Raw genomic sequence first — 23,770 nt, 5'->3', positions numbered from 1 at the left:
TTGAAGTTTTTTATTTAATATTTATTTGTTTATTTCAGGTTGAAGTTATTTTATTGTTGAAGTATTTTATTTGACTCATACAATCAAACTACTGTATTTACAGTATACTTACACTACATTTGTTACCAACCAGTGCACCGCGGCAGCCGGGGGATGTTTGTATTTGTCACTCCTTTTCAAGACGATGGGAAGAAATGCTATTCATAGCATTACATTTTGTTGGCATGCAAACATTTTGTAGCTCAAATGAACATATCTGTGACAAGAGCTGGTTTATTCTCTTGTTTTTGTTTTGTAAACTTATTTCAGCTGTTGGATCTTTGACCCGCTGCTCCTGAATGACGCAGAACCCTGATCAATTATGATAGACACCGTTTATACTTCAAATTCAAATATCATAATGTGTTAAAATGAATGTCCAACCACCTGACTAATAACTAATAATAATGTTTATGTGGTACATGTTATCAAGTAAGAAGGTGAGCAGGTAACATGTTGCTTTAGCTCCATCTGCTGCATCTCGCACCCCAGAACAGCATCCTGATTTTGATTTTGTCGTGCCAAAAAGTGATTCCCTGCCAGAATCTGATTTGTGGCCGCGCACAGCAGCCCGTTGAGCGATAGCGCTAAAACGTCAGATTTTCAGATTATGAAGCTCAAGAATGACATCAAATCATATTTAGGCAGAAACAACTTTTCATTAACTGTATTTGGCCTTCAATCAATGTTTGGCAGGTGAAAATGCCTATTTTGTGTTGTAGTGGTCCTTTAAAAGAGTTAAAAGCAATCCTGTGAGCTCTAGTGTTTATATTATGAAGCTCGAGAATGAGATCAAATCATATTTAGGTAGAAAAAACTTTTCATTAACTGTATTTGACCTTCCATCAATTTTTAGCAGGTAAAAAGACCCATTTTCAGGAGAGAAATCAGATTCTGGCACAGGGCCGGTTGTATAAAATGATGAGTAGGGCTGCATCTTAGATCAGAGGGGTGCACATGCCTAGCACGTTATTCAACACTAAATTATGCATTTTCCCATAATTTCAAGCGGAATGATACTAGCAAAACAAGAATATTTAAAGTGTATTTCAAATGCTTTATTGCAGCAATATTGCTGCAGAACAAAGAAAATGCTACATTTAGTCTTGGCTACCTCACCAAATCAGACAATCTAGCAACAGATGTTTCTTACCCTGAAAATAAAACATAGAAATTCAAACTAATTTTATCTATACAGCTCAAAACCATCACTAAACATGACAGTCATTTCAAGTGGAATGATACCAGTCAAACAATAATATTTAAAGTGTCTTTCAAGTGCATTTTTGCAGCAATATCGCAGCAGAACAAAGAAAATGTTACATTTAGTCTGGGCTACCTCACCCATCAGACAATCGAGCAACAGAAAATAAAACAGAGACAAATAAATAACAAAAATAAATATAACCATAAATATAAACTTGCTGGCGTGGTTGTGCTTGAACCATTTCTGAATATCCATGGTTACTTTGTGTTAACGGAGCAGCAGAGATGTGCATCATTGCACATATATTTATTGATATGCACAGACTAGTACACATTTAGGTCTGTAATGGAACGTGACTGTTGATATTTATAAGGGAAAAAACGAAAAAAAAACGAAAAAAACAAAAATAATTTTTGAAAAAAAAAAAAAAAAAAATGGCCCATAGCGCGAGGCCCCGTGCGGTTGCACGGTTCGCACACCCCTTGCGGAGGCCCTGTGCGTATGTATGCGTATATATACTAAATAAATATAGTAATAATGCACATATATATATGCCTTAGGTTTTTACCGGCATGGTATTAACCATTAATATGTGTGCAGACAAAAAATTTTTTTTTTTTTTTTTTTTTTTTTGTCCCTCTCAGGGCCCCTCCCCTGTCAATCGGGCCCTAGGCACATGCCTAGTTTGCCTTCGCGTTAATCCGGCTCTGCAGATGAGTGACGGACACTGGCTGATTTTTGGCCCGACACCGGACTGGTTCGTGGCCCAAGCTCCTCGGCCTGCAGGTGAGGCCCTCGGCCTGCAGGTGGGGCCCTCGGCCTGCAGGTGGGGCCCTCGGCCTGCAGGTGGGGCCCTCGGCCTGCAGGTGGGGCCCTCGGCCTGCAGGTGGGGCCCTCGGCCTGCAGGTGGGGCCTTCGGCCTGCAGGTGAGGCCCTCGGCCTGCAGGTGGGGCCCTCGGCCTGCAGCTGGGGCCCTCGGCCTGCAGGTGGGGCCCTCGGCCTGCAGGTGGGGCCCTCGGCCCCGGAGGTGTGAGCAGCGGAGCGGCGGAGCTGCAGAACGGTCCGCGGGATGAAGCAGCTCCTCGTCCTGTCACGCTGCGTGTCGGACTCCCTCGCGAGCTGAGCTCAGTCTTCCTCCGGACTGAGAAGAGGTGAACCCACCAGAACCAGAACCAGAACCCGGAGAGAGTTTCCTGCAGAGTGTCGGACGCCATGGCCTTTTCCCTGAGGACTTTTCTCTGGATGCTTTTCTTGTTTCCACGCGTGGGCTGCGACGGTGAGTTCACGTGCGTGGGACACACTTCCCCACTAGAAAAGTTTGCAGAAGTTTCTATTCCCCGTGGGGTTTTGAGATGTTGTTCGCGCTTTTTTCTTTGCACTTATGTTTCTGGCTGCAGTTGGGGGAGTGGGGGCTGAGAGTCCATGCAGTTTACATTCAATTCACTTTTATTTCTATAGCGTCTAATAACAGATATCCAGAGATCCAGAAAGTAAACCCCCGAGCAATTATTCCATAAACAATGGCAGGTAAAAACTCCCCTAGTGGGAGAAAAACCTTAAGCCAAACAGTGGCAAGAAAAACGGAGATAGTTTAATTTCACGGCCGTGGCTGAAAGTGACATTCAGCTCATCTTTGAACTTTCAGACCTCTGCGGTTTTCAATGAAACTTTTCTCTCCATTATTGTGATATTTCGTGTGTGTTTGCTGGGGGTGGGTGGGATGGATGGGTGGGGGGGTCCCCTCTCCTCTCCTCCCTGGAGTGTCTGGGACCACTTAGCCCCTCTTTGTCCTCCTGCAGCTCATAAAAGCCGCTGTGTCGCTCTCAGAGGACTCTGTGTTCTTGTCATGTTAATTGGCGCAGAGCCCACGGTGATCTTTGTCAGCCATGCTAATTCGCCCCCCACGTCCCCCCCCCCCCGTGGATGGGGGCGCAGATTTCCTGTTTTCGGCTCTGGCTCTCAGGTCTCACCATTTGTTAATGAGTGGAAGGGGGAAGGGTCCCCCCAATCTCTCTCTCTCTTACTTACACACACACGCACACACACACACACACACACACAAAAACTGGGGTCATTTCCTTAACTGTGACGTCACAGATCCTCACAGCAATTCTTAATTGTGACTATTTTCAAAATCAGCCACCACACTACAGGTGTGTAGTGATTTGTAGTAGCGTGTGAAAAATACTTGGATGATACAAGTTCCACCAACTCCCGGTTCCAGCTGGACCGCTCGCTAGCATCTCTGACCCTGAGGCGCTCCGGGCCCCTGAAGGGTCCCACCGTTGGGGGGTTCTGAGGCGCTACGGGCCCCTGAAGGGTCCCACCGTTGGGGGGTTCTGAGGCGCTACGGGCCCCTGAAGGGTCCCACCGTTGGGGGGTTCTGAGGCTCTACGGGCCCCTGAAGGGTCCCACCGTTGGGGGGTTCTGAACCTGGTACAACTTGGTTCTGAGCCATCGTAGGCACATCCAATCCCAACGTTGAAGCCATTATGCCAAAGAGTAACCAGAAGTTGGGCATGTGACCACAATGAATGACTTGATCGCTGGTCCATTGCACTATGGGATGTGGCAGACCGGTTCGTTGCACACCTGAGAGTGTACTTAATACTACATTAAGGAAAAAGTCAGTATGTACTTGTGAAGTTAAGTGACATTGACTGCGTTTACATGCATCAATAACCCTTTTAAAACCTGAATATTAGCAATAACCCAGTTTGCACGGCCATGTAAACACCAATAAACCCTTTGAATAACCCAAATTTGCTCATATTCGGGTTTTTAAAAACCCCAATATTTTTGGGGTCATATTTTGACCCAACCGTTGCTTGTGCCTCGTGCAGTTATACGTGGGGTAACGACGAGAGATTAACACCTCACGACGAGCTCCCGATCACAAATCTTATGCTCGCAAGAAAATCAAATGTGTTTGAAATCCTGGTCGCTCCTCGTGAAGGAATCGCACAGTTGAAGCAGCTACGACCCGATTGGACTCATCCTTTCACAGAGAGCATGCGCAATCTCTGATGTCACGTCAAAAACTATTATTTGTAGTTTAAGTGTTGCAAATTCACATTACAAATCATGTTTTAATAGCAGAAAAAAAGACCACATTTCCCACGTCTGCCCAGCCAATTCCTTGTCCAATCATGACGTTGTCTAATCTTTTTTATTTTATCGCCACACAAAATGGCACAAATTGCTAAAGGCTGATTTATGGTTCCACCTTACACCAACGCAGAGCCTACGCTGTAGGGTACGCGGCGACCCGCACCGTACGGTTACGCCGTCGATTTAACGCAGAACCATAATTCAGGCTTAAGGCAGGGTGTTTGTTTTTGCTGAGCATCTTTGGTGTTTCCCACTTCGTGGTTTCCTCCTCGTCCACTTCTTTTTGACGTTGCAGTTCCATTAACAGAAGTCCGACGTGAGGATTATGATGGTATAGTGTGAGCAGACGGAGCATCAGAGCATCAGGTCGGACAGTGTGAGACCATAAATCGTGGGCTGTGAACTTTTGAACTCAGCGATCTAGTCGTGCAGTTTGAGATGGGGCTGAATCAAACGATTTAAAATATTGCACAGTGTCTGCCCAGCTTAAAGGAATATCCCCATCAAACGGAACATGAATGTGTTTTCTGCACATGCTATGTTCACAAGGAATCCTGGTCTTTTGAGTCCAGGAAGTTCTTCTAAACACGGAGAAACCAAGACCAGGAGGAGACTAATCACTTCATAAATGTAATGAAGGATATGAACATTTCTGTATTTGTAGACGGTAGAAAGTACCGGGATAGAAGATTTACAAGAAGGTGAGATAAAAGTTGCGCGAAGCAGCATTTGTTTTGAATTTGGATACAGGAAGAAGAAGCAGAAATGATGGGAATTGCGTCATCACGTTCTCCGTCGCTGGTTTGATCCAGATATCCTGAATGATTAATTACCATGTAAACGGAATATTCCCAATGTTTCAGTAACCGGAATATTAGCAATAACCCAAATTTTGACTGCATGTAAACGTAGTCACTGTTCATTCTCAAATTCACAAACTGAAAGTTGACCGTGAATGTTGCTGAAGAGTGTTCCTCAGGTCCAGTCCACCATGTGGATCCTTCAGCAGGGACGCGTTTTAAAGCCTGGTTTGTCTTTCCCGCGTGGAGTTGGTGCTGTAGCAACACAAAGCCTCGGTTATCTAAATATCCCCAACTTTTGAATGAGATTGCATTCTGAATAGTTACACTGAAAAGTAATCTCAGTTAAAAACAAACACTGTTGATTTTGCACTTTCTTGGCTTGTTCCAAAGGAGAACAGAACCCTCCCCCTTCAATGAGCCTGGTAGCTACCAGTAAGCAGCACATGTTGCATGTTTCTCAGTTCCATCAAACATGGACTGAAGTACTTGGTGGTTCAAACTTGAGAAGACTTGGGAAGACAAGATTTGGTGTTTCTTCTGGTGGAACGATGGTGGAAGCTCGTGGCCCACACGTTGGAAGATCCTGGAGTAATTCTTCACTTGAATCCTGTTTTGATAAGTCCGCCCCAGACAAGAAGACTAAATTACGGTGTTGAACCATTTTAAAACTGAACTCGACTGCAAAATAGTTGCAGCAAAACACATCCCGGGATAGTTTCCTGCCTCAAGTCTACACAAGTCTCTGGATGCATGCTTGGTGAAATGAGCGGAGGAAGAATGTGTGGGAGGGTTTCAGCTGTACTCGGCGGACTTTGGCTGAAGTTGATACAAGTCGGCAAGAACACGAGTGAAGACAAGGATGTAGGTTAAGAAACACTCCCTGGCAGGTGGGACACCCGGCTACCGCGGTTCACCGTCTCATGGCTGCCATCCTTAAAGCAGTCAGCATGTCGGACTTGGGGGATGCTCGCGTGTAAGCTCGTGTTTCTGCGAACAACTGATGTTCAAACCCAATATCAAGAGTTTAAAGGATGTTTTCTTCGAATCCCAAATGAACTTGGTTTTCAGTGGTACTCTGATTAAATGGGAGTGAATCAAGGCAGATGAGGAACGCTCTTGAATTTCCTCCTGGAGGCTCTCCAGCTGTAAACATTTCCGTAACGCAGCGTGACACTTCCATTTAAGTTAAATTTAACTTAAATTCATCCCTGCTTGGGCTGCTCGGTGGGACAGTGGTTTAAGCATGCGGCTCATATAGTGAGGCTACAGTCCTCCTGCAGGTTTGAATCCCGGGCTGCGCACCTTTCCTGCATGTCATCCCCATTGTCTCTCTCTACCACCTTCCTGTCGGCCACTTGAATAAAGGGCCACTAGAGCCCAAAAAAATCTTTAAAAAAAAAAGAAGAAAATTTCATCCCTGCCATCAGCTGTGTTGACTTCTGAACGCCAGGAGTGTCTCTTTTAGATGGCCTGTTTGCAGTCATTGGTCATATAGGGGCAGAAAAACCTGAAAGGTGTCTTTGGGAATTATTTCCAACTTTTTTTATCATTCCTTCTTGCATTTCTCTGATAATTGACCATGTTTGTTATTTGAATGGTGAAAGCGGCCAATCGGTCATGTGATCAGTCGCGTACGGAGCGTGTTTGGTGCGTCTAAACCGATCGATGGGAAGCGTCTCCATCTCCCCTGCTGCTACATATGTCTTTTGTGTTTTACAATTCCCACCTTCTTTTTATGTGTAGCTCCAAAACATGCAACCTCCGACTGATGGAAAGCTACGCAGGTCTAGAAAAACATTCTCATTTGTGCTCAGTGTAACCTCCTAAGTTGAAGTGGCTTCATGATGGGACCCCAGGTACCCAGAGCTTTCCTAGTGGACCGGGTGTGTTGGTCCTGAGTCTACTGCATTTCCACACAAGCCTTGAGATCCAGGCTGCAACGACAACTGGGCTCAGTTCAGGTAAACCCAAGAGGTGCCCCTCAGCTCCAATAAGTCAAAGCAGGCGGTGGATGTTTCTGTTTGTGCAACAGATCCACTTCCTTGGTGGCACCATCACCGTTCGCTCCCTTCGTTCATTTCAGAGGGGAAGGCAGGAAAGATGCCAGCAAAACAAAAAGATTAGTCCAGGAGGGCCTGATACATGACCACAAAAGAGAACCGCAGAGCTGATGAGAGTAATAATTGCATACACATGCATGAATGAAGCATGGAGAACGTCCAGAGGGTCTCGTTGGAGCAATCAGGAATTATCTGGAAGCTTCCTGGATGGAAACTGAACAGTCCTAAACTCTACCTCCCTTCCACAGTTTTCCTTGGGGCTACATTTCCTGCCCCAAATCTCTATTTAGCCCCTGGTTTGTGTGGTGAAAATAGTAGGAGTTAAAGAAAGGACTGTTGAATTTTGAAATGCAGCTTTAAACTCCGGCTACGTGGTCTTCCAGCAGCGGCTGAGGCCAGGATTCCCTGCAGCGAAGTGGGCATGAAAGTCGCCTTCTCAGAGGTCTCAAGCAGATCAGTCAGCCCGCATGAGTTTCACGAGGCTGCAGAGGTTAGGTCGGGATGAATGCAACAAATGTTTCAATACAAAACATGTTTTATGTGTGCGAGGCAGATTTTACACGCCGTTTGCATCTTCTACTTCATGTTTTCCAGCAAGTTCATAAAATCCAAATAGGGCCTGGTCCAGTTTTAAAAAAAAGCTCACTCGCTGCTGATCTCTGCCTCTGAAAAATCTGATATATTTGGGCGATGCTAACAAATGCAACATGGTATTCGAGGAGTCGGCGCTTAACCCGATAATAAAGTTAAATGATCTCAGAGCCCTGCTTGAACAATGAGCAGCAGCTTTGAACGAAGTGGAAACACATGAGTTCTGACAGCGATATGGCTCACCATGCTGGGATCTGAGGAGAAAGAGAAAAGTGTCCTGTAATTATTTCTGTGATCACGTTTAACTGAAGCCTGTTGGCTCCATGTGTGACAAGAATGCAGCAAAGCCTTCTTCAGACAGGACGCTGCAGCTACGCAGGGTTTTACAACAAGCATTTTATGTGGCATCACAACAGTTGCAAGAAGAAATCCCTCAGAACGAGTGCATGAATGTAATCAGCTGGGTAATTGGAAGATTTCTGGATGACATCATGTTAAGCTGAGCCAGACTCAGCTTTAGTAACCAGATGACCGAGGTTTTTTGGTGTTTTTTCTTGCAGCGAGGTGGGTTTTTTTTGGGGGGGGGTGTTGGTGTCTGTGAATCATGTGCAGCCGGTATGAAGAGCAAGCGACAGCCCTTTAATGAGGAGGGCTTTGCAAGGGTGGCATGGCTGCCGTGTTAACAGTTTCCATGTTGTGAATGAATACACGGAGGTTTCTGGGATGTGGAATGTGGCAGAAGTCCGCGAGACCAGAGACACGAGGTTTAAAAAAAGCCATGCTTGTTTGGGAGAGAGAGTGGAGAGTTGTGACTGTCTGAACCTTCTCTGTCATGCTTTTCAGTCAAAACGGATGTGCACATCGTTCATCGTGATTGTGTTGATTAGATATTAGCTTAGCGGTGTAAAGTGTGTGTGTTAATATTTGAAGCTGTTCAGGGTAAATCGCCAGACCCCAATGTTAAAAAGATGCTGTACAAGTGCAGACAGTTTATCATTCATGTTTGGTTGTTCAAAGAGAACAAGTGGCTTCATCCCGGTTCACAAAGGGAACACTCAGTGCAGTTACATGCACATCTAAATCAATCTATTGGCAACAATCTAGCTAAGGATTGAACTGGGGGTTCAGAGAAATCCAAATACACTTGTACGAGAAGACAATCAATTATTGTGTTAAGAACATTCCACTCTACGATGCTAGGTGGCGCCACACGCACTTTCGCTTTGGCATTGTTCTGGTTAGTTGTTGTTCTTCATCTTCTCCTACTCCGTTGACATTCTGGCTTTTGCGGTGTCGTCACTTCTGGAGGGGGGAGTCCCGGGGCAGTCAGACGCTCGGCTAAGCGTGGGTTGCCTATACATGCTGGAATAACTCGGATTACGACGGATTATCTGGCACTAATAGCTCGATCTCAAGAGCTTCAATTCGGTTCGACTACAGCCCGGCTAAAGTGTAAACATGGCTGTAAAAAATTAAATATCGTCAGATTAAGGAAACAATTTGACTTTCTGTTAGTGTATGCAAACGTGTTGATTCAGAGGCGGTCCTGGTTCCCTGAAGCAGAGGCAGCCGTCGTCTTTTACCCTCCTTGTGTTTACACTGCTGATGGGAAAGCTGAAGTGACATAACAGTCAACCGGCCGCTGGTGGATCAATGATGTCATAATTCCTGCTCCACATGTTGGTTCTCTAAAGTCCAAGCACTGTTCCTGTTTGTTCTGCTGTTTAGAGAACCATAATTTGTGTGGATGGTGTTTAATTGTGTTTGTGGTCTTGAGTGTTGCTCAGTCATGTTGTTGGAGGGTCTTTTCAATTCTGGGATGGCCCCCACTCACCTGTAGGAACTTAAAGGAATTTGCTAAAAATGGGCACAGTACCGGGAAGCAATCTCACGCTGAAGTCGGTTCGAGAGATCTGTTGAGTCCAAATGCAGAATTTCCACCAAGGTTAGTCTTTAAACCTGCTGGATCACTGAGGTCATTAATGTTACAAACAGGCCCGGACCAGGTTACGCCTTGACTTCTGGAGTAAGTCAGTAGCGTGTCTGCTTCAGATGAGTTTTCTCCGCATGTGTTGTACATAAATAATGATTTACAGCAGCGGTGCACCAGCCTGGATATGTTTGTTCCCACATTTGAGAGATTGTAGTTTTTGGTAACATTTATTTTTTACAACCAGTTACAGAGCAGACAAATTGTATATTTGTTATTAAGAGCTACCATGACCATGTCTACCCCAGTACTGCTGCACCTTTCACTTTTTGAATTGTAATGTATATATGTTAATAAGTGCCACATTGTTTATTTACTGTACATTTGTTATTTACTGTTGCTACTTTTAAATCTGGGTACAGTGAGCAAAATAACCAGAGTCAAAATTCCTTGACGGGCAATGTTCAAACTTGGCCAATAAAGCTGATTCTGATTCAGACTATTTTTTTTCTTCTTATTTAACACGGATATGTTCAACATGTCAGACGGAGTAGGGTGGGGGTGGTTCTTGGTCCAGAAGCATCTGACACTTCCCTGCTTCAGCTGTGACCTGCAGTAACCTTTGCAGCTGCAGAAATTAGCTTTTCATCTGTGCTGGAGGATGAATGGGACGTCACGGGACGCTCTCCTCCACTTTGAAGCGGCGGCTCCGACTGTGTGGTGATTGAGCTGCATCCAGGTGTCTCAGTAAAAACTGGAGGGAGTGTGGTGCTTTTGTAGGAAGATGCCATTTTTTTAGGTGTTACTCATTTCCTCTTCTGTGAAACCACAACAGCATATCAGAATGACTAAGGTGGGATTCAGTCATCGGTTGGGGGCAGACTTTAATGGTGTGCTGTGATTAGATGCCTCACAAAGCAAATTAAAATGAGCTAAGTCAGAGGAGCTAGCTGGTGCTAAGTGAGGTGAGATCAGTGAGGTCCTGCCAGTCGGCCGTCTTTGGATTAACCAGGGTTTTGCAGGGTCGGTTTGACAGAAGCCAACTAAACTGTTATGTCCTTTTTGTAAGAGTTTTTAGTTGCTAGGAAACAACTTCAGCATAATTAGGGCCCGAGCACTCACAGTGCGAAGGCCCTATTGGATCTGTAGGAATTTTTATTTTTTTTTCCTCGTTTTTATTTTTCTGATGAAATGAGTGCCTTTTTTCCCCCTAAACGTGCCCCAAAAGTCACCAAATTTTGCACCAAGCCAGGCCTGGCAAAAATTTTGATATTTCATGGTTTGCATTAATGGGTGTGGTAAAATGGCTCAACAGCGCCCCCTAGAAAACTTTGTGCCTCAAGCCCCACAATACGGTTGGACATACATGCACGGAAATTGGTACACACCTGTATCATGTCGCAACTTAAAGAAAAGTCTCTTGGCGCCATGGCCCAAACCAAACAGGAAGTCGGCCATTTTGAATTAATCGTGTAATTTTGCAGCAATTTATGCCATTTCTTCGGCCGTTTCTTCGCCCCAACCGTAACGTGCACTCAGGTGTGTTATACATCAAAATGTGTGTCTCGATCCTGCGACGATGCGCATCACTTTTCTCAGTCAAAAGCGTTACCGTGGCGACGCTAGACGCCAAAAAGCGCATCCCCCCTTCATCTGATTGGTCCATATTTGATAGTTCCTACTTTCTGCCATAACTTTTGAATGGTTTGACATAAAGACTCGTGGGTGGTGTCATCGGACTTAGTTTTGAGTACTTGACCTTCATTGGCATGAATTAGCCCTGCCCCTTCTTCTGATTGGTCGATATCTGATATTTTCTGCCATAACGTTTGAATGGTTTGGTATAGAGTCATGGGTGGTTTCATCCGCTAAATGTCCAGGCCTGAAGAATCTACATGCAAGTCATACAAGCTTCCACTGCAGCCTGAACGTGCACAAGGGTGCGAGGGCCCGTTCATCGCTGCTTGCAGCTGTAATTCATATTTGCAGTTGATTTCTCAGTAAGCCCCGCCCACCTTAGTAACTGGAAACTGGAAACCTGATTCCAAGAGGTTTCTGATTAATTTTGAGTCCAAAACGACCGCCTTTCATCAAGGACCATTAAAACAGGACTTAAACTACCTACCTTACACTAGATTTAAAGATCTTGGTGGCTAAAAAGTAAACTGACAACACTTGTGGTGAATGACTCAACGTTACTGCTAGCTCGCCAACTTATCCGAGGCAAAATCTGTGTTGATACACAACGATTGCAGTGGAATACGTATCGTTAGCAGAGTTAAAGTTGTTTTTGCTTTGATTTAATTAAAACAAATGTACACATACTTGTTGATATTTTGGACATCCAGTTGGTTTTGTAATGAAAAGCAAAGATAAAGTTCTGTTTTATCTGGATTCAGAAATCAAAGCTTACAAGTGGTACATCAAACATTTTTTGGAATATAAATGCCATAGAAGAGAGTTCAGGATCTTCTGGTGTTTTTCTATGGAGCTGAACGGTTCAGATGTCCAAGTTCTGGTCCCTTTTGAACTGATACCCAACAAACTTTAACAGATCTTACTGATGAGCCAACTGTTTTTTTTTATTATAATTTTTTTTTCAATAATAAATCCTTTACTTTGTCTTTCATGCATTCACTCTATATAGTGTCCAAGTGAACCAAATGTCATCAGGCGTCATCTGTTTTCTGGAGACTGCAGAGAGATTTGTTTGAAGATTGTGCCAGCAAGCTGCTGCCTGTGGCCGTATGTGGACAGGTGATGCAGGTGCTGCTGGCTGCAGCCGGGGAACAGTGGGATGTCTGTCAGGACCTGTGCAAATCTCTCACCCCACTGCACTTACTCATAAGACTAAGACTTTACTTTCTGCAGTGCTCTGTATGTTATGTGTATCTTTTAAGCTACGGCCCAGTTTCAGGGGTAAATTCTTTTTGTGTCATTGATTATTTGAGAGTCTAGCGGTGCGTCCGAAATGCCATATTAAACAGTATATACTAAAAAGTATACTTAAGTTCGGCACACTTTTGAGTAAATATCAGTAGTATGCATTAATTCGGACGTACAATTAAGAGCTCACACGGCACTTCCTGCCGTTGGGGGGGGGGGGGGGGGGGGGGGTGTTACCATGGTAACCCGTCACAGCAGCAGTAGCTCCGCTCTTTCCTGTTTATTCTGGCCGAAACAAGATGACTTTAAATAATATTATTAAATACGAATATAATAATATTAATATTATATAATAATATTATACTTATGACATACGTATCACTTGGCAACCAAACGCCGCTGCATTGCATTATGGGAAGTTTCTGCTCAGCTAGTGTCCATCAATCCACACTATTACATTTCTCCAGAATGAGTATGGATAGTACATACTATTGAGTACGTACAGTCTTGGAAGTAACTGGCAGTCAAGGCTGATTTATGGTTCCGCGTTACACCAACGCAGAGCCTACGGCGTAGGGTACGCGGCGACGCGCTCCGTACTGCCCCCTGCAGGTTTGGCTGCTCATAGCTCCTTAACAGCGTTTTCATGCCGCTTCGTGTAAACGAGGATTTTTTTGAAAACATAGAGGGGGAAATATCCGTTTTTGTAAATACCCGGCTACGTGTAAACGTGGCCTAACATTCATTGTGGTCATTTACATGCAAAATCTGATTATGTTAATCGGTTAGGCTGTCTTTGAACCCTGTTAGATGTGTGGATGCAAGTCTCAGAGACCAAATGCATCCTGGGTAATTGGATGTGGCTCCATCCTGGAACGTGCTCAGACCTTGTAATCTGATTACCAGGATGCACTTTAATGCCAGGTCTTAACCTGGTTCGTGCATCTTCCTCTGACTCACCAGGCACTGGTGTAACGCATGGCCGACACCATGGCGTAAACACGCTGCTGTCCTTTTTATTTCAGCTGTTAGGCAGCTAACGTGTAGTGGGTAAACTGCAACTGCCTAAATACATGCACATATATATGCACAAGGAAAGACACTGCAGGAAAACCTGCAACAAAGAATATTTCAAAGCTGTTTTCACTTGAGTGCCCACTCTTAAGGTTGGGCGATATGGACCAAAAGTCATATCTCAATATTTTCTAGTTGAATGGCGATACTCGATATATATCGATATTTTTTTCTGTGCCATAATTGGGGTTTCCCCCAAAGCATTATAGCATAACATCTCTGTTAGCTTCATTTTTTTCTGAGGCAAACCCTTAAAAAAACAGTCAGTTTTAATACAAAGCCTCGTGCCAAATGTCACACAGGTTCCTTTATTAACAGAGGTCTGCACAATATCAAAATGTATAAAACAAATGAAATAAAAATAAACTGCCTGCATATATAGAATAAAAATGCTTCTTGAATAAAATAAAACAAATATCCCTTTCCTAAAATACACTGTGCAATTAATACAATGTAGACAGTAACAGGCAGACTTTTCCACTGAGGTTGACAGTTGTGCAAATAACAAAACATTTATGCAAATCTCAAATAAAACATTCAAGTCCATTCGTCACAAAATAAGCTATATCAAAATCATAATTTTTTTTTAAAATCGATATAAACAATATTGTCTCGTACCATATCGCGTTTGAAAATATATTGATGTATATTAAAATCTCGATATATCGCCCAGCCCTACCCACTCTCAGTGAGTTTTGTCTTAAAACTGCATTTTTAAAGTGAAACCCCACTGCGCTGATGTGCACAGAGGTGGTCTGTGAGGCGGACGAGCAGGGCTTGAGCCGGGGCCTTGTATTTGTGGACGCGTCTGCCTTCTCAAAGATGTGGCCCGCCGGAGGGGGGCCCCCCGAGTGGGAGTCGTAAAAAGCTTAAAAGTTTGTCATCTAATCAGAAAAACAGACGATGTGTCAGGCACAAGTAGAAAGAGTGTCTGTTCTCGTGTTTGTGCAGAGAAGCTGAGCAAGAACTCAGAGGAACCTTTAAATCAGGAGTTAATTAGTGATTAGTGCTCGGGTTGGATTTCACGCTCTTGCCCCGTTGAGACTTTCACAAATGAAAGCACGTTTATTCGTCTGCATCGTAGCAGAGGTGGTGGGAAACGTGCCTCCCATCACGCCGCTGGACGATTCTTATCTGCTGTTTGGTTTCAGGGGTACCTGGGATCGTCTCGACAGCTCTCCAACATAAACTGTATAATTAAGAGCGAGACAGCCCCCCCCCCGGAGGTCAGAGGCCAGCCCAGACGCCTGTTAGAGGCCTTTTGTGTCTCCGTTTGACATTTTGTTGCAACACGCATGAATCACGAGCGTTCTGCTGGTGGAAACAGAAACGTCTGTGTTCCACGGAGGAGAAGCTGGAGGCCTCGCGTCTCCCCGGACTCCAGCAGGAGCCTGGCCATCATCTGTTTGGATTACGCTGAAACTCGGAGCCACAGGCAGCGCTGTCGAGTCTGTTCCTAATTATTCTGTTCACGTGTTCCAGCATCTGCTCTTGTGGGATGGTACGTGTGTGCTGCAGCTCTGCGCGGTTCCTGTCGGATCCTGGATTTTACTTTCCTGACAGTGAGGGTGGTCACATGGTCATCCGAATGTTGACTCATTCTGGAGTCTGCAACCATTTCTCATTTCTGATGCAACACCGGCAGTGCCACGCAGACAAAACATCTGTATAGGAAGAGGAAAAAGCAGGGTTTGGATTAGTTGCTGTCATATCCTTTGATATTCCAAGGTGCTTCTACTTTGGTCAGAGGTCCTGATGCGTCAGGGGGCTGGTTTAAAAGCACACTTCCCTTCAATTTTCATTTTTCAATTTTCATTTTTCTATTAAAACGCAAGATGTCTCAGCGCTTTCCAGAGACCCAGAACGTGACCCCGGAGCAATTATTAAACAACTAAGAGTTCTATGTACATGTGCCTGATACATCGACTGTGTTTCCATGCAGTCAATAAGCCTTTTAAAACCAGAATATTAGCAACAACCCGGTTTTGCACAGCCATGTAAACACCAATAACCCCTTTGAATAACCGGAATTTGCTCATATTGGGGTTTTTAAAAACCCCAATATGAGCCCTGGGTTACTCCTTTTAAAACCTGAATATTGGGTCATGTAAACGCCAAACGGAATATCCCCATCAAACGGAACATGAATTTGTTTTCTGCACATGCTCTGTTCACAAGGAATCCTGGTCTTTTGAGTCCAGGAAGTTCTTCTAAACACGGAGAAACACAAGACCAGGAGGAGACTAATCACTTCATAAATGTAATGAAGGATATGAACATTTCTGCATTTGTAGACGGTAGAAAGTACCGGGATAGTCAGATTTAAAAGGTGAGAGAAAAGTTGCACGAAGCAGAATTTGTTTCGAATTTGGATACAGGAAGGAACGGGAATTGTGTCATGATGTTCTCCGTGCGTCGCTGGTTTGATCCAGATATCCCAAATGATTAATTACCATGTAAACAGAATATTCCAAATGTTTCAGTAACCGGAATATTAGCAATAACCCAAGTTTTGAATGCATGTAAACGTAGTCGTAGTTAGTTGGTGGACTACAGAGAGCACTATATAAATAGAGGTGGTCATGGGGGGGCTGCAGGTCAGTGGATCATGTTGGTGCCCCCTGCAGCGTAGCTCTGTAGCAGCATATCTAGGATGAAGGTCTGATCTAGTCTGGTCCTGCAGCTGCAGCTATGACTACTGGCCCTAACACACTAGTTACACTAACTAGAGATTGATGTACTAAACCAGAATCACAAGCATAAACCACAAAATCAGCTCCTGACACAAAAGTAAGAATGTGCACTTGTCACTAGGAATGGGCGATATTTTACCGTTCACGATAAACTTTCAAAAGAATTCCCCACGGTAAGAATTTGTCATCTCGTGGTAAAAACAATAAATTCCCATGCAGCTTCGCAGGAGAGACACGTAGCACCGTCCTGTTGGAACTAGCCATCAGAAGATGGGGATGCTGTGGTGTTAAAAGCTGCAAGTGGGCTTAATGTGTGCCAACAGACATCAGCATCATCCCACCAGCAGCAGCAGCAGCAGCAGCAGCAGCAGCAGCAGCAGCAGCAGCAGCAGCCTGAACCGCCGATGCACGGCAGCGTGGCTCCATCTTCTCACGTTGCTTCCACCGGCTTCTGGCTCTGCCACGTGAGTGTAGCAGGAGAAATCCAGACTCATCACGGCAGATGTTTTTCTGGTCTTCTGTTGTCCGGTTTTGGTGAGCCTCTGTTTTCTGTTCTTCGCTGGGTTTTCTGTTTTTAGCTGTTTCTCAGTGGCTGGAGCCAACCTGATTCAAGTTTCCACACATGGCGCATTCAGAGATGGTCTTCTGCATACCTGGGCTGTTACCAGTGTTTATCCCAGTCACTGTTGCCTGTCCATCCTGTCAAACCAGTCTGCTCTAACCTCTGGCAACAAAAAGTGCTTTTCGCCTGATGCTGTCTGAGTATTTCTCTTTATTTCTAAAGATGATTCAGGTAAAAATCCCAGCAGCTCAGCGGATTCGGAAACGGTTGGACCAGCAACCCAGCAGGGTTTCAGGCCACATTGTCATTTTAAATCTTTCTTCTGATTAGGGCTTGGGATCGATTCAAATATCAAGAATCGATTTGATTCCAATTCTTAAGATTCAGAATCGATTATCAAGATTTGATTCGATCCGATTCGATTCAATTCCGATATTGATTTGGGTTAGTGTTATTAAAACAGTTTTTTGAGCTGTTGCATGAATTATATGACTGTAGTTCTGCAAAATATTACTGCTAGTATTATATAGAGATTCAACAGCAAGTATTGCAGCTAATGATGCTGTAAGGACCAATCAGCTCCCAGAATGCTTATAGAACTGCTTTCAGAAACATCGTGGGTCAGCATTACCAAACAGATCCAGGGAGGAAACAGAGACGGAGGAAATCGGTTTTATTTTTTCCCACATTCCGTTTTTATTTGTTCCATTTTCGGTCTATTTTGGTTTTTAATTTTTGAGCATTTGGTTTTTAGCATTTTTTGCAAATGTAACCCCATAAAGTAATGAAATATAGACAATTTATGCAATTATAACCTAACACTTTAATGTTTTCACACCTTTAAACATATTTAAAGGCAAAAACATGGCACCAGTTATTCTGGTGTCCAACAAAACATTCCTTTTTTGGTGATAAACAAAAAAATAACCAAAAGTTGTAATGTAATGATGAAAAAAAAAGAATACATAAATAATAAAAAAATAAAAAATCGATCTTTAGACATATGAATCGATTTTTAGGAATTAATATGAGAATCGATTTAGAAATGGGAAATCGATTTTTTTCAACACAGGCCTACTTCTGATGCTAGGTTTGATGGCCAGTTGCTCATCTTGACCACGTGCCTGGATGAGCTGCCGCCGTGTGATTGGCAGATTAAATATTTGAATCAGCAACCAGCTGAACAGGTGTACCTAATAATAAATTGGCCACACAGTCTATTTCCTCATTAATTTTCTTATCCCTTTACAAATAAATTCTTGTGGTACGCAGGTTTCCTGTGTTGCTGTCGTGCACGCTGGTTTATTGGCCTGCTTTACTGGGATGCTAACATTATCCTTCAGTAATTAGATAGTTTCTTTTCCCACTGAGAAGTCAGAGTATCCACCATGGAAGAGCTGAACGTGCGCATTATGCTTCCCGAGGTGTTCAGGTGTTTCTGAAACCTTCCATGGGTTTAAGTTCTAGTGTTTTCAAAGTAGTGGGTTTGTATTGGGAAGGCGGAGAGGGCAGCAGTCTCTTCTCCTGTGGTGGTGGCGATGAAGGGAAAAGACTCGGGACGTGGAGAGGGCTGGCGGACGTCCTCCCTCCCTGAGGATGCTGAGTCAGCACAGAGCCCACACCGTTTCCCACCCGGTAGTCTATGTATTGATAGAGGCGTGCGTCGTAAAACTGCCCTGGACCCCGACAGATGGAAAAGCGCCCGAAGTGTCAGCGGCCGGCCCCACTGCTGGCCGCTTTCACGCTTTCACTTTTCCTGTTTCAGCAGCCAAGACTCAGTGTTTCTGGTTTCAATAGTTGGTCGATGGATTCCCATTTCCTTTTGAAGGGTTTTTTTTTCACAAATCGACTTGTTTTTTAACGAGCACATTTCTCCTACTTACTCTCCGTACCTCGTACTTCTAAAAAAAGGAAATCTCGACTTTGAAGAAGATGAATGAAAACATTTTATAGTTTTGGACAAATTATTGAGCAGACGACTGTTCAGAGTTAAAGCTCTTATGTAACGCAGTAATGCATAATGATGAAGTAGTGGTATAACACCATTACAACCTTATAACACCTTTACAGCGTATTAACTATGGTGTGATGTAGGGCTGGGCGATATATTGAGATTTTAATGTATATCGATATATTTTCAAACGCGATATGGACAATATCGTTTATATCGATTTGAAAAAAAGTTTTTTTTTTTGTTTTTTTTTACTATTTTGATATAGCTTATTTTGTGACAAATTGACTTGAATGTTTTATTTGAGATTTGCACAAATGTTTTTTTATTTGCACAACTGTCAACCTCAGTGGAAAAGTCTGCCTGTTACTGTCTACATTGTATTAATTGCACAGTGTATTTTAATTTAATTGTTATGCAGGAAAGGGATATTTATTTTATTCAAGAAGCATTTTTATTCTATACATGCAGGCAGGCAGTTTATTTTGATTTCATTTGTTTTATACATGTTGATATTGTGCAGACCTCTGTTAATAAAGGAACCTGTGTGACATTTGGCATGAGGCTTTGTATCAAAACTGACTGTTTTTTTAAGGGTTTGCCTCAGAAAAAAATGAAGCTAACAGAGATGTTATGCTATAATGCTTTGGGGGAAATCCCAATTATGGCACAGAAAAAATATCGATATACTGTATATTGAGTATCGCCATTCAGCTAGAAAATATCGAGATATGACTTTTGGTCCATATCGCCAGCCCTAGTGTGATGGCTTTGGCTTGACCGGCTACGTCACAACCAGCACTGCCAGAGACGTGGAAATGCAAAAGAAACCGTGTTTCCCAAAGTACTAAACTGGACTATCGACACGACGGGAAAACCACCTCATGAAAGTGTATAAAAGGTTTAGCAACATCTGAGGTTCTTCTTTTCCTATTCTGTGTTTGCATCGTAGGCTTTTATTTGAGATATTATGGTTTTGCACAATTCCAGCGGAGATGAGAACTGGCTACGTTCAGGCTAAGCTCAGTCGCGCGCAAAATGCACCACAACATACCTGCGACGGGTCGCGAGGATGATGCGTATGCTTTCGGGTGGCGCCTTTGAGACAGTCGTCGTAGGAAACGCCAAGAAAACATAATGTGCAATGAATGTGCAATGAAGATTACATCAGGCTGTTCTCATGCTGCTGGCAGTTTTACATGCAGAAATCCGCGTTGCTCTGCAGAAGCTTTCGTCACGTCACTGAGCAGAATTCACCTTTTCCGTGGTCCTGCTGAACCCAGCCTGCATGAGGGAACCAGCAGACTTCAGCTGATAAGGTGTAGACACGGAGGAGGACGGACATCACGTGCGCGGCGTGGAGCCTGACTTGATAAATCTGTTGAAGCTCATGTGTTTACGCTCGTGGAAGTGTAAAGCGGACTGAGAGTGCTCCGTTAGTAGTTATTGGTCTTTAAAGCCTGCCATGGTCTGTGGAAATATGTTAACAGCCCGTCCCTCCTCCTGCAGCAGATGCTTTTTTAATCATAGCTGAAGTCGCTGTGTGCTTGTGCTGGATAATAATCTGCTGCTGGAACCTTCCAGCTGCACGTCCCTGCTCCTCTCTCTGTTTAGATGAAGGAAACAATGAGCATGAGGGCAGGATAAACATCCAGAGCTCTAATTTACGTCCATTGGTGGGTGAATATTCCATCTCCATGTTGTGGGGGACAGTAAACAGACATTTCTCAAGAGTAAATGTTTTCAGCGCTAACAGCAGGGATCATTCAGAGTCTTGTTTTCATTTCTAACAAATCAGCATCACCGTTGGATCAACAACCCTTCCAGAGACTTGCTGCGTCTGCATTACTACGGATTTCATTTAAACTTTCCTAGTTCCGTTGGTTGTCTTGTACACGCTGCTCCAGTCATGGAAAGTTGTTGTTCTGCTCCAGAGCCCGGTTCTGTTTGTGTTATTGTGGTCTAATGTGCAGGGATGAAGCCGTAAACATTTGGAAACGGTGATGTAGCTGTGCCAGCTCGGCTCAGGCTTTACTCTTCAGGGGCACACGCACACGCACACACACGCACGTGCACACGCACGCACGCACGCACGCGCGCGCACACACACACACACACACGCGCACACACACGCACACGCACACACACGCACGTGCACACACACACACACACGCACGTGCACACACACACACACACACACACACACGCACGCGCACACACACACACACACACACACACACATATATAGGCTGGGCGATATATCGAGATTTTAATATATATCGATATATTTTCAAACGCGATATGGTACGAAACAATATCGTTTATATCGATTAATTTTTTTTTTTTTTTAATGATTTTGATATAGCTTATTTTGTGACAAATGGACTTGAATGTTTTATTTGAGATTTGCACAAATGTTTTGTTATTTGCACAACTGTCAACCTCAGTGGAAAAGTCTGCCTGTTACTGTCTACATTGTATTAATTGCACAGTGTATTTTAATGTAATTGTTATGCAGGAAAGGGATATTTGTTTTATTTTATTCAAGAAGCATTTTTATTCTATATATGCAGGCAGTTTATTTTTATTTCATTTGTTTTATACATTTTGATATTGTGCAGACCTCTGTTAATAAAGGAACCTGTGTGACATTTGGCACGAGGCTTTGTATTAAAACTGACTGTTTTTTTAAGGGTTTGATCAGAAAAAAATGAAGCTAACAGAGATGCTAACAGAGATGTTATGCTATAATGCTTTGGGGGAAACCCCAATTATGGCACAGAAAAAAATATTGATATATATCGAGTATCGCCATTCAGCTAGAAAATATCGAGATATGAGTTTTGGTCCATATCGCCCAGCCCTATATATATATATATATATATATATATATATATATATATATATATATATATATATATATATATATATATATATTTCTCCCCTGATTGGTGAAGCCTGCATCACACGGCCATCGCTGAGAGGTAACGCAGACCCGTCTGGCTGGTGACGACCTCTCGGAGCTGCTGGCTTTGTTGTTATCAGCTGTTATGCAAACAAAGTCTATATTCAATAAAACTGCTCGCGTTGCTGCCTGAATTACGATTATTCCCATTTAGTTTGATCTACATCACTATATCTACGTTCCTTTACCAGTCTCTTAAGGTGTAAAGAGAAGATGGATAGTGTGTGCATGACGTTAAGGAAGAAAGTGATGATTGGACTGAGCTTGAGGGATGGTAGTCTAGTGGCTACAGAGGAGGACTTGGCTCTGGAGGACCCAGGATCCCAGGTGTCCCGGAATGGCAACCAAGATGAACCACCTTGGGCCCTTAACCCTAATTGCTGGGCGAAATGGTGTGTTTTTTCTCTCAGATGTAAGTTGCTTTGGATAAAAGCGTCTGCTAAATGACAGTAGTAGTAGTAACTTCCCTTTGTCGGACCAGCTAACCGTTTCATATATTTAGGTCCATTTAAACTTCATCTAAATGAACTGACTCATGCCGTTGGAGGTCATTTTGCAATAATTGGCATCATTATTGGACCTCTTGGAGAATCTGTTGAAACCTCCAGTGTTTTAACAAAATTAGTCTACGAACAAAAGTCAGAGCCAAACACAGATTTATCTAGTTTCTAAGGAGACCGTCCCATGCAGATGTTTGCATATGTTTCTCAGGCTCGCTCAGAGCTGTGAATGTGCAGCATAAGGGCGGCACATTGGCGACCTTTCGGAGCGGAGTATTATGGGGTCTCAGACTGAAAACAGCCTTTGAGCCTCCGGCTTTGATGTAGCAGACCCCGCAGATGACTGCAGATAAAACAGCACCCTCCACCACAGACTCCCAGAAGATATACAACGTCCTGCTGCAGGCACTGGAAGTCCCGAGGTTCCTCGAGAGGTTCAGGTGGTTCTGTGCTTCTTCTGTACGGCATCAGGGTTTCACCTCCATCCTGCTGAACACACGGCTGGTGGTACGGCATTTCTTTTTGCCCGAGCGAGTCAAAGTTCTGTTTTCGATTAGTAGAAGAGAAGAAGTACAAACTCGACCAATATCCAAAGAACTGAAGCAACGCTGTAAAGGACGACCAAAATTCCTCCACAGCCGCGACAAAGACTGTTGATGTCGTACAGAAAACCATTAGCTCCGTTCGGCTGCTAAACGTGGTGCCACAAGCTGGCGAACCATCCGTTCTTTGTCCGTTAACGGACGTTGTTATAAGTCTTGCGGTTTGTTCAGAAGGCGCTTGGTAAACCTGAGCCTTTCATAGCTGACCTGTTGCCTGGCAACTCCTCCAAACAATCCGCGCTTGCTCTAATTGTACCGTTGTGAACTTTAACGTGCAACATGCCGAGACCTGTTGCGGACTGTTGTAGAGGTTGTCACTTTTACGGTTTCCCTGAGAATTACACGATGTGACCTTGAGGTGAATCTGCTGGGACGTCCAGACGACATTCTTTCCCACTTCGTAATTATGGACTCCAAATTGTTGGGAGGTGGTTTTTATGACCTGTCCCAGATTTATCTTCTCTAAGACCAGTGCTTGTGTCTCTCCCTTTTGGCGTTCTGTTAGCACACCTGAATTAGCCAGAGCAGCAAGCCGCTGCGTTTACGAGATGCTCTCACCTGAGTAGAGACTCGCGGAGGTAGTGAGACCGTACGTAGTTTCTGTCCAGTACGTGATGACGGAGGGAAGAAGTCGTGTGTCGGTGCTCATCCTAAAGCCCGGGGAGGACCTGGGGGTTTTACACCCTTCTATGTAAAACCTTCTCGTATTCAGTGGGTGATTTTCTTTGTGGCATAACTGGTTTGGAGTCTGACCCACCTGAGTGACTAATGATGCTGCTGGTGGTTTGGGAGATGC

At 43.9% G+C, this 23,770-nt stretch overlaps 1 protein-coding gene across 2 annotated transcripts in view; it reads left to right on the top strand.

Moving 5' to 3' along the window:
• The first annotated feature begins 2,322 nt into the window (after positions 1–2,322).
• The window catches only part of ror2 (receptor tyrosine kinase-like orphan receptor 2), a 72,871-nt gene continuing 51,423 nt past the window's right edge, over positions 2,323–23,770 (top strand). The window contains exon 1 of one of the 2 annotated variants that reach the window (XM_061734543.1): positions 2,323–2,522. In XM_061734543.1, coding sequence (XP_061590527.1) covers positions 2,459–2,522 — 64 coding nt within the window. In that variant the 5' untranslated portion in view covers positions 2,323–2,458. The remainder of the gene's footprint in view (positions 2,523–23,770) is intronic. The other variant, XM_061734544.1, reaches the window with a different exon arrangement.

This window comes from Cololabis saira, chromosome 11 (assembly GCF_033807715.1).
Source record: "Cololabis saira isolate AMF1-May2022 chromosome 11, fColSai1.1, whole genome shotgun sequence".
In the NCBI taxonomy this organism is placed as follows: Eukaryota; Metazoa; Chordata; class Actinopteri; order Beloniformes; family Belonidae; genus Cololabis; species Cololabis saira.
The sequence above is the reverse complement of the archived record's forward strand: the minus strand, read 5'-3'. Positions and strand labels throughout refer to the sequence as shown.